We start from the raw sequence: 12400 nt of genomic DNA, 5'->3' as shown, positions 1-12400 counted from the left end.
TAAGTCAAAACACACAGCACTTTACTGGTTTAACTCTTGAGATGGTTCTGCATGTTATACTGTTCATTTATTTTTAGTATCTATGATTTTCTTTACATTTTCTTTCTTTAAATTTATACTAACCACTGTTTTACCAGCACATTCAACGCAAATAAAAATAAATAAATTTAAAAAAAGACACGGTCGGAACCAGAGTACAGGGTCGGTCGGACGTGGACAAACAAACAATTTTTTTTTTGGCCTAATCTACCAACTTGACTGGAGGGGCACTAATTAGTATGAATACATGATATATCCCTCCTTGTAACCAATCAAAATAGTTCTTAGAGGCTGATAATTTGGCTGGTAGTACCCATGGGGTTCAAGTTATTGTTTTTAGCCACAATCAAATGTCATCAGTATTCACCATCTTTTTCACATCATTCCAATAGTTACTCTATCATCGTGGCTGGTTCCGTGCTGTAGACACCATACGTTCAGGTCTGAACTCCTCTCTCCTGGTACGTCACCCAGAGACTAAGGAACTCTTTGTGAACTTTGACCCACAAGTGTTTGAGTTGATCTCAGAAGCTAAGTACCTGAGTAAGATGAACTTGGAGATCCCTGAGGCAGCTGGGGTGCTGGTGTTAAAGGAAGACACAGTCAAGGCTAACTATGTTGCGTAAGTAAACAATCTTGTGTGTGTAGAGTGTCATGCATTGGTTGTTAGCAGTCCTGTTATAATTTGATCAGCTTGTAATCGGGGGACTTGTTAGGCTTTTACTAATATGCTGAAGAGTGATATAGTTGACCTATCTGGTCTACAATAGTGTGCGTGTTAAAGAAAACATAGACAAAGTATAGGACTTTAATTAATAATTTGTGATGCTTCTGGCAAAATGTCACAAGACATTTCTGGAAGTAAAATATATTGATATTAACACAATTTGCAGTAATTGAGTGTGTATATGCAGACACGTCACACAATTTGGTGGTAGAATCTCATTTTGAGGGTAAATAATTCTATGTACAGAACCAGTGAGGAATGATGCTGTATATACCTAAAAGAGTACCCTATTGTAAGCTAAAGACAATTAAGTTTGAGTGAATGTGTCACAGTCAAACAATAATAACGATAACATGACCTTTCAATGGAATGCTAAGTGACATACATGTATTAGGAAGTTTGATAAATATGTGTCAAGATCAAGAGATATGTTGAAAATGGTATTTTTTTTACTCTGTGCATTATAAAATTGCTACAGTATGTTCCAACCCCATATAAAATTGGACTTCTGGTCACAAAGTGATTCTCCAACTTCAAAAACAAAGTAAATGTATCAACGTAAGAATGTATCTCTTGTTGTTATCAATATCTCAAAATCAATATTGGTGACATTTCTCTTCACTGTGCCACATATAAGACAGCCATCAGTTTGCTTATTGTGGTACCTTGTACATAGTAAATCTAATCTGATTTTCACTTTTTTACAGTTTATCTGAGATATTGAAAGACTACAAAGAGATCATGAGTAGTACACTAACCATTATGCAGCCGTTGATGGTACCATTTAGTGAGCGTGTTGAGGAATCACTCAAACCTGGATTGACTAGCTTGAATTGGACATCACTCAGCTTGAATGGATGTAAGTAATCCTTTTTGGAAATAAGTTTTCAATATCTGTGGTATTGTCAGTATTGTATTGACTTGTAATGTAATGCATGCCTTGTCACTGTATTGGGTTATTCCAGTTGAAATCTATGATACACCTCCTATGGAAGACATGACATAAGTCTCCAACACCAGGTGTGTAGATTTCAAATGGAGTCACCCATTCAGGTAATATAATTTTATTACAGTTCACTTTGTGGAAAAGATGAAGTGCATACATTTCTATATGCATCTCTCTTCCTTCCTTCCTTCCTTCCTTCCTTCCTTCCTTCCTTCCTTCCTTCCTTCCTTCCTTCCTTCCTTCCTTCCTTCCTTCCTTCCTTCCTTCCTTCCTTCCTTCCTTCCTTCCTTCCTTCCTTCCTTCCTTCCTTTGGGGCAGACCCAAAGTGGTGTGCCTTCCTTCCTTCCTTTGGGGCAGACCCAAATTGGTGTGCCTTCCTTCCTTCCTTCCTTCCTTTGGGGCAGACCCAAAGTGGTGTGCCTTCATTTCTTCCTTTCTTTCTTCCTTCCTTCCTTCCTTCCTTCCTTCCTTCCTTCCTTCCTTCCTTCCTTCCTTTGGGGCTGACCCAAGTGGTGTGTGGCTAATCATGATTTGCACCCTCTCTCAATGTGCTAAAGTAACTTCAGGTACATAGTGTTTCCAGTTGATGTCAATCAAACCATAACTGTACACCTATTTTATTATTTATATTATAGACATCACTAGTGTGAAGAAAGAGATCCAATTCCTTCGTCATCTAACCAAGCAGATCACAGACCTACTAGACTGCCGTATTGATGCAGTCCTTGACGACATGGCTCATACCGCCCTCTGTGATTTACCAGAGCATGACCCGACCACAACGGATGCCTTCATTAAGTCAACTGAAGGTGTGTGTAGAGATGCATGCGAAGTGTTGACTAGGTAAGTCAAAAATCTTCTACAGGGGTAGCGTGGAATAACCCATTGCTACTCGCTTTTTCTTTTATGTATGCATTATTATTTATAAGAGATTTTAATCATACTCTGGTCAAAGTCAAAGGTATGCAGCCTTGCATTGATGTTTCATTTATTTAATCAACTTTTTAAGGGGCATTACTCCATGAATTGTCTTTCCTTAGGCCTCCTAACAAAATTGTTAATTTCCGACCAACGCAAATTATGAAAATTTACAAAAAAGTGTTAACTGTACAAAATGAATATTGAACTGATTTTCAGAGATTTTTTTTATATTAATGGACACTTGTGAACAGTTCAAAACATTATAGTATATATCCATATCCATATCCATACAATACTTCTTAATGTAAGTTTTTATAATGGATTATAGTTAGTCAAGTTAGCTCAATCGATAAGACTATGGTGCGAGAGGTTGCGGGTTCAAACCCTGGCGGTGCCTGGTACGCTCTTGTGGAAAAATTGAGTTAGCTTGAAGTTCCCTTGGACAAGGACCTTACTGCTAATTTGTCTCGTTGTAACCCGTACAAAACTCGGGGAGCTGATCCTGGTTGCGAAGGTTATTTGTGGAATGTCTATTGTGTGCACTCTTGAAGCAGCAAAGTCCCTGAATTGTTGTTTAATAGTTTGTGGAATGATGTGGGCCATAGTGGTCAGCGACAACCTGTAAAGTGTGCTGAGGCTTGTGGATCAATGTCTAGGCGTTGTGCCTGTGTGTAGTACACTATAAATCACTGCGCTTTTTTTTTGTTTTTATTATGGATCACCAAACAAGGTGAGAAGGAAAATGCCCAGACCTGACCCCCCCCAAAAAAAAATTTGGAGCCAAAATACTTTATTTCAGGCATTTTTTATGAATCTTTGTACTGTAATCAAAATATCGTCACCCTCATAACCAAATTGCATAAGTCATTATTACATGTTTCTCATTTTCAATTTTGATTTTCTGAGTAATAAACCCATAATTAATCAAATCAAAAGAGATGTATTCCACAAGTTAATGAAGAATGCGGCGTATGCAGTAGGTACATGATTATAGCTTTGGACATTTCATCAAGAAATCAATTAATAAATAACAACTTCTCTCTTATTCAGACAAAGTCAAGCTGTGGAGCGTGCAGTGACAGAACTCGTCAACCTTCTCAAAGGCAACCTAAGGGAATCAAGTAAAGAGAATCTACAAGACAATTATCCTTGCCTCACCCCGGATACCAAACATAAGAAACAACGATGCCTGGAATGCTTGCCATGTAGTTTCTATACGATGCTGGGAAGCTTCAGTCAACGGAATACTGATGCCCTCATCAAGTGTAAGTGTTTTATGTGATATTGCAATGAATAAAGATTCCATACCATGAATTTTCTATACAATACTGAGAAGCTTTAGTCAGGAATACTGATGCACTTATGTTTTATGTGATATGACAATGAACAAAAGAGTCCATAGCGTTTCAGGTAGCAGTTTAACCTGATATATCACCATGTCCAACACAAACACAAAGCTGCTCATTGCTAATCATTTCAGGGTGCTCAACTTATAACCTCCCTCATCTCTATTCATTTCTCAGGTACTCGTCTCTCATTGGACACCATCAAGCGTCGCCTACAGACAGCCTCAAACAAGTACACCAAGGGAGCTCAGGACAATGAAGCAGCCCGTGTTCCTCTCTTTATGGCTGACATCGTCTTAGCCATACCATCCATAGTCCTCAAGCCTGGGTTGGATGATATACAGCATGCTGTGAATAAGGCTGTGCAGGCCATACTTCATATGGCTCAGGATATACCACCTTGGGAGCATACTATCCTAGCACAGAAAGCAGCATTGAAGGTAAGTAATGTGGACTTAAGCTGAATTTATATTCGATCGCTTTTGCAAAAAAGCGATTCCCACGCATGCTCAGTGTTTACTTACATTTCCATAGCGTCAAGCCTATCAATCGATTCAAATCGCTGAGGCAAAAACGACATCGCTTTTGCAAGTTGAAGAAATCTCAACTTCCCAGCGATATCGCTTGACACGTGAATGCGTCATCCAATCATATACAACCAACTGGATCTATTATTTTGCTAATTAATTTACCTTTCTCGATTATTAACTTTTGGTGATGAATTAATTCAAAGCAATAATTATTGACAGCAACTAGTGTTTTAAAAATGTATTTTGAGGCATTTAGAATATTTTAATTGTCGTCTGCAATCGCTATCGCCCTGATAAGTATAAATGCAAAAGCAACGAGCGATGCATCGCAAAATTCGGCGATTGCCCGTCCGCTTTTCAAAAGCGTTTAATCGCAATCGCTCGGCGATCGAGTATAAATTCAGCTGTAGGCCGAAAAAAATTGTTAGATTGGCGTAACATAAAAAAATTAGGGTAGGTCAGTCGGCAATTTTTTTTTATTATTTTTTTTTTGCACACACATTTTAAGCTGTAAATTGTGTATGATAAAGGCTTTGGAACTTTTTTCTTTTCTTTTTTTGATTTTAATTTTTTTTTTTTGCAAAAAAATAAGAAAAAAGTCTAGGGTCGGGTTACACCAATCAAACAATTTTTTAAGGCCTTATTTAAGCACTTGAAGCAATGCATATTTATTGCTCGTCAATTCTTCAGTATGAATTTTGAAGTGATGAAAATTTCAAAAATATAACTCAACTGTATATGAAATACGTACCTGTTTTGAGAAAAACTGCAGTTTTATATTTTAATGTTTATTATATTGTTTTGAGCTTCTAAAGGTACGTGCACTAAACCTGTAATTCAAAAGATGGTTTAGTTTTTGTTTGCTTGATTTGTGTCACTTGCAATTGATGATCGTTATATAGAGCAGAAGTGTAAATCTTTGTTATCTAAGGCCAGATGTAGCAGCTTTCTGATATATAATAGATATTAACATAGATACCAACTTGCTAGTAGTAATACGTTTGTGAAGATTATCATTCATCCACGTAGTAAACAATAATGAAATTTGAACTACAATCTAGGCAATCTAGGCAAATGTATGTAAATGAGTCCAAGAGGAGAAATAGTTGGTGTCAAACCACATTTATATAAATTTATTTGCGTAGCAAAATTAAACACAAATTTATGGTCATAGACCTTTGTCAAGTGATCATCAAAGGGACACTTTACAAAGGTCTATGACAGAAAATTTGTGTTTAATTTTGCTACGCAAATAAATTTATATAAATGTGGTTTGACACCAACTATTTCTCCTCTTGGACTCTTTTACTTATCATTTTTCAAACCTACGCAGCCACTACTTGTTTACTGTCTTAGGCAAATGTATGTATGTACAGTTGCCTAGATTGTAGTTCAAATTTCATTATTGCTAGTAGTAATAGTATGGTGTTAGTATAATGTAGTTAGCAGTAGATATGATGCTTAACTTTTCTTCTTTCTTCCCTGTAGGCTGTGCTTGGGGAAAAGGTGATTATTGTGTACATTAACAAGCTACTAACATGACCCAGATCACTATGTTGTTTTTGATGTTCATTAATCTTGAACTATTTCTAAAGCTTACAGCATTTTTTGAACACTGAATTTCATTCATAACCTCATGAATATACACGATGCGTGCGATCCAATCATAATTTAGTATTTAATAAATTAATATTGACCGCAAAATGCGTAATTGTTCCATCATTAATATTAGTAACCTCCGTGCGCGCCGTGTTATACGTCAAACAAACTGTGCGCGCGTTGGCTGCCATATTTGGATTGCACGCTACCACATTTGCACAGATTGCACACTTTTGTTATTGGTCGTCCTGTTTTAGCTTGTTCAATTTTTGAAAAGGGAAAATGTAAACATTGTTTATTTTTACAAACTTTTGCGAAAAATTTTGTGTTATTTTGTTATGAATGATGGTTATGAATGAGGTTAATAACTTGGCATCAGTAATATATCGGTCATTGTGAAAAATCTGAACATTTTGCTTTAGACCTTGGAATATCCCTTGGAGCTACGCCCCTCAGGATATTCCTCGATTCCAAAGGTAAAATGTTTAGATTTTTCACAACGCCGTCAAAATAACCGATGCACAGTTATTAACCTCTAATCAATAACATTTGCTCACCACATGGCAACACCCATTTTCAGATATCTTTTGCACTTTATCACCAAAGCAGTCACAGTGGATAAATTGCGATCGCTAGTGTAGACTTTCCACATTTTTGTGCAAGGCAACTCAGTCCTGATTAATGCATCATATTGTGTATTCTTTCTCATCAAAGAACTTCACTGTCGTTGCAAGATTTTTGTTGTTTTTACCCTTATTTTTCTTTTTCTTTCACCTAAAGTAATTGTTTTAGTACTTCCGTGGTGATTAGCGATTGCGCAGAAGTAGTGAGGTCTCGTCCCCTTCTACGCAACGATGACCAATGGGTCAACCATTTTGTTGTCAAGACCGTTGATCAGCCAAATATCACTAATGTGTTTACGCTTGTGTATGCTCGGCGCACAGCACAGACCACGGAAGTAATAAGAATTAAGTTTTAAGGTCTTTCACCATAACTTCACAGTATTAATTTGCGATAAATTATTGATAATAACTCTTGCCATTTCATTGAATTTCAGACCACAGTACATTCTCACATACACCCATACCCACTCTCTTTTTACTCCTGTCAATCATATGTCACATCTTCCAAATAAGTCTTCATTGATGTATATCATTACTCAAAATTAATATCATTCCTGAATTTAAACTTATTTGTTCAATATTATTCCAAATTTCTAATTTTAACCCCATATAGGCACTGCTGTCTTTCTTACAATACTCTGATTTGTTAATTACATGATATAATTACAGGGGCGGATTTAGGGGGGGGGCGCAGCTGGCGAGTGCCCCCTCTATTTTTTTACTAGCAACAGGCGCCGCCTAACTTAAAATACAAAAATGAAAGAAATGTTAAAAAATTAACAAATTCGCCATGAACAGCAAACAATGGGCCAAAACCATTGAGTGTTCGAGGGGGTAACCCCCTTAACACCATTTTTTCGTCGTCGACCAAAAGGCGCCCCCTCTATCAAAAATTCCTGGATCCGACCCTGAATTATCTGAGTAACCAATCAAAATGGCACTATTAGATCTCTGAGCAATTTAAAGCTTCATCCCCTTGTGCCTTACTCACTGTTCTTAACATATCCCTGATTGGCTCAATACATAAGATATTTATCTTCGTAACCAATCAAAACAGTTTTTAGGGGCTGATTATTTGGCGGATTGTGCTCATGGGGTTATAAATTGCAATGTGTAAATAGTGAGCATCAAAATGATAATGTAGATAGCTATATAAAATATTGGAATTCAAAGTGAGGTATTTATATCTTGCGATCATACAAGCGCAACAAATTTGGACGAGTGCAAGTTGGGACATGTGTAAACATTACAAATATTGCACCCAAAAAAAGGTTTGAAAAAATTAATAACGAAATGAATTTTAGAAGATCATATATTATCATATCAACACAGCCAAATTAAAAAGTCTCCACAAGTTCCATCCCCATTTAATCAGAGTCTGATGAGTTTATGGTAAAATAATTTATATAATAATTTTCTATACACTTTCCTTCGAAGGTTGATACCTAATTTGATATCAAAATTTTAATCATCGTGAGCATAGGAGTCGTTGTTTGGAAATTTGTGCAATTTTAAAAATGACAAATTACGAATTGACCACGCAAAAGTCAATGCATGGTATCAGCTTATTATGTGGCCTGAAGCAACCTGTACAGGAATCATTGTACACTTGCCTGTGCACAATTGAAAGAGCGGGGTATTTGATTTGCACATGTTAAAACATGCATGGGTAAACCTTTAACCTGCCGGCCTATTCAGGCGACGTAATTCTTGGCAATCACGCTAGCTCCGCTACGTGATACAGTTCCCTATGTCATTTTTAAAATTGCACGAATTTCCTAACAACGGTTCCTGTACTCACAATGATTAAACTTTTGATATCAAATTTGGTATCAACCTTCGAAGAAAAGTGTATAGAAAATTATTATATGAATTATTTTGCATTAAACTCCTCAGACTCTGATTAAATGGGGTTGGAACTAGTGGAGACTTTTTATTTTGGCTGTGTTTATTATCATTGCATTGACGTTGGGTTCACATTGCAAAATTAAATAATGTTCGTCAATTTATTAAATATTCCCCACATAGGAATTGGAGGATAACAAAGATGACAAGGATGACAAGGTGCCCATCTTATCAACCAGCTACAAACCATTCCATAAAGTCATCAGTGAACACAAAGATGTGATCAAAGTCGTGATCCAACTCAATTCTATCGTCAGTAACTTCAAAGTAGACCTCAAAGATGTCTTGAATCAGTTCAATGACTTCTCTGGCTTATGGAGTGAGGTGAGTGAGTGATATGGAAATCTTTAATATGTGAAGAAAGCAACTGTGCTTTGCAGTTTATGGAAGAATCTTAAAAACTAGGGTTATCCTTTCACCACTACCATTTATTCTGTTTACTGTGCATGTGTATGCACCATTTTGAAAACCTGTGGCAGGGTATTATAAAGGAAATCCACAACTAGCAGTTTCCCTCTGCTTTTTATGATACTTTATAAGCTTCTGATATTGTTTTGCAACCTGTACATTTATGTTGGAGGATAACAAGGATGATAAGGTGCCCATCTTGACAACCCCTTACAAACCATTCCATAAAGTCATCAGTGAACACAAAGACAGGACGCACTGTAGCCAAGTGGTTAGGGCGCAAGCTTTATTATAGAAAGGTTGCAAGTTTGAACCTTGCCACAGCCAGTCTGTTGTGTCCTTGAGCAAGACGGCTTACTTTCCAATTGCTTCATTCCACCCAGGTGTAAATTAGTAACATTTTAAAACCAAAATATTTAAAAAATGCTGAAATATTTTGTGAGGAAGTAAAATGACATCACAAACCCGGAAGTGAACTGGAAGTCATTGATCCTAATCCATAGTTCGTCATTTCATCATGATTTTTAAACTTACGAAAAGATTTTATGGGAATTATTGTAAAAAAGACCTCTAATAAACACCCCCTCTTTCAAAAATGTCATGCCCCCAGGGGCTTTTAATAGAATAAATACGGTACCATTATAAATGTGTTGTTTTTACCACATAGGAACCCCAAGAGAAAGTGAAGGAGTTTATGGCTGCCAGCCCTCTGCTAACTGAGATTGATGCGCAGGTCAAATCTTATCAGGTAAGACTAAACTATGAGTATGCCAAAATGTGTGTGTGTTTGTTTGATTGTTAGCTCTCATGATCACTTTGTAAATTGATTGGTTATTTATGTCAGCCTTGTCAAAAGGATTGCTATAGGCAAAATGACTAATTCTCGATCATGAGAGGATGTACCTTCTGTCGCGCTAACGTGTAATTGGTTAATTCTCAAAAGCTGTGTTTGCATCGTAAGTGCCGATCTTTGTATAGTATGCTCAACGCAAATACCTGTGCATACCCAAGTTGGCTCTCATGATCGAGAAATAGATATTTTGCCTATAACAGACTTAGGTTTGTAAATTTCATGCTTTTTGAACTTTTTGAACCAGGAAAAATGCAGAGTTTTCAATAATTTATAACAATTGTCTTCTCATTCCAGTTTTGCAGCATCATGTAGATATGATGTATTTGTTCAAATTATAGAAACTGAAGTAAATGTGATGGTATACAATGTAGGTATTTAAATAAAAATATTTATAAATGAAATAAAGTAAGTTCCTATGAAAGATTTTGAAATATATTGAATTTTTGCAAGGTCTGTTTCATTAATGGTCTGATCTGCTGCTCACACTTTTTTTTGTCATGAATCATGCATATTTGAAATTCTGTACAAACAGTTTTGTATGTAAAATAATTCATGGTATTCTTTTCTTCCTTCAACAGAACCTTGAAATCAGAATCACAGACCTGCCAGAAAGCTACCGCATCGGTTCCGTCATCTGCATGACATCCAAACTCAAGAGGGCGCTTATCGAAGAAGCTAAAGCGTGGAAACTTGCCTTTGGTCAGGCTTTGAATGCCAAGGCTGGACAAGACATGACGGAGATAGAAGAATTCCTGGATAGCGTCAATAAGCGTCTGTCAAGAAAAATCAAGGATCTGGATGATGTGAGAGCAGCGATGGCGTCGTTGAATGAAATCCGTGAAAACGAGATTCGTATAGATATGACTATAGGACCAATTGAGGAGTCGTATGCTATGCTGAATAAGTATGAGTTGTTCTTCCATGATGGCAATGCTGAGAAGGTAGATTCTTTGTCATACAGCTGGAAGAATCTCAATGACCAGGTGAGTGTTACCGATATCATCAGGGAATAAGTAAAATTGGGAAATGAGGGTGGGGTTCAGCAGTATGCTTATTAGTTACTCAGATCATTTGCACTATTTCTACCATACCATTCTTTATCATAATCAGTATGGGAGGCTACTCTGAATAATATACTCGGGGAAAGTAAGCCCATTCTTATTCAGTGGGAGTGGTCTAGTTCGTAGACACATAATCTGATTGGACAATCGCATGATTTTGGGTGTATTAGGCTGTAGGCTGTATTGATATGAATAACTCGCTTGTAGAGGTTTGCGTATGTAGTGCGTTGTATGCATAGACTTTGCGTGTAATGCTCACATGTGCATGTAGTACGCCCAACTGAAGACGTAAAGTTGTAAACAAGTTTGGTCCATTTTAGAATAACACTGTCATTGCGTATCCTCAAACAACCTGTTGCGTACTTCGCATGTGAATGCGTACCTTGCTGATTGCATGTATGTGGTGCTAACAGACATACTATTTGCACCCCATAAGCACCCCAGGGGCAAGTGATTATGTGTTGCAGAAAGGTATTAAAGGTTATGGGTCAATGAGAAACATTTTAATGTACATGAAGATAAGACGAAAGAAATGAAAATACCAGGCTATAGTGTTCATATGCACAATAAATTTTATGAATACTTGAAAGCATGTTGCAAAGCACTTTTTGTGCCTATTTTTGCATTTTTCTCAAAAATTTTAGCACATTGGTGACAAGTACGATATGTATATTATAGGGGCAAGGACTACAACTACTTTACTGAAAAGTCAGCAACTCAAAGCAAGTAGTTATTGATTTATTGATCAAATATTGGTTTTCCCCTCATTTTTGACTGTAACTCCACTACTGTTTTCTGCGCTGAAATAAAATTTCCTGTGCAGTAGTTGTAGTCCTTGCCCCTATAATATACATAAAAATGCAAAAATAGGCACCAATTTGGGCAGGGGTGTAGTACCCCCTTAAAATAAATTGGAATTATATTTTTGTTTGACATTGATATATACAGGCTCTGACAGTACAAGATCATCTTCTGACTATCCAACCTGAATTTAAAGCGGATCTTCTTAATGGAGTGGAAAACTATCAACATGCTGTGGTCACTTTTGTCACTGACTATACAGAGAAGTAAGTTGCAAACAGGAATTGTAGTCGATGATTTCATAGACCTTTAATTACTGATGCTCAGTGGCAGCAGAAGCATTACAATTTAGGCGGGAAAAGCATGTTTTCAATTTCAGACTATTCTAGCCCCAAATTAAGGTGAATTAATGAGAAATCAGTGCGCACAAAGTGTTCAAAATTTTATTTACGGTTTGATATATGTGACACGATCAAGGGAAATGAGTCGGATTGATTTTGAGATATTGGCAAATAAAGTGTTGAAATTCTTTTGTTTTATATTGTTTTCAGCGATTGATAAATTGACATAACTTCATAAAGAAAAGTCGTATCAATATGGGGTTTTCATTTTCTAAAAGCGCTTAATGTCTTCTTTAGAAA

General features: G+C 36.7%; 1 protein-coding gene across 1 annotated transcript in view; it reads left to right on the top strand.

Annotated features, from left to right (window-relative positions):
• LOC140140979 (dynein axonemal heavy chain 5-like) overlaps nucleotides 1–12400 on the top strand; it is a 141749-nt gene that overhangs the window by 28874 nt on the left and 100475 nt on the right. The window contains 10 exon segments of the mRNA XM_072162752.1: nucleotides 432–661; nucleotides 1474–1625; nucleotides 2348–2555; nucleotides 3684–3898; nucleotides 4157–4419; nucleotides 5998–6015; nucleotides 8760–8960; nucleotides 9712–9792; nucleotides 10476–10880; nucleotides 11907–12025. Coding sequence (XP_072018853.1) covers nucleotides 432–661; nucleotides 1474–1625; nucleotides 2348–2555; nucleotides 3684–3898; nucleotides 4157–4419; nucleotides 5998–6015; nucleotides 8760–8960; nucleotides 9712–9792; nucleotides 10476–10880; nucleotides 11907–12025 — 1892 coding nt within the window.

The sequence above is a fragment of the Amphiura filiformis genome, chromosome 19, assembly GCF_039555335.1.
Source record: "Amphiura filiformis chromosome 19, Afil_fr2py, whole genome shotgun sequence".
Taxonomy (NCBI): Eukaryota; Metazoa; Echinodermata; class Ophiuroidea; order Amphilepidida; family Amphiuridae; genus Amphiura; species Amphiura filiformis.
Note: the sequence above shows the minus strand (reverse complement) of the source record. Positions and strands in the feature narration are given on the sequence as shown.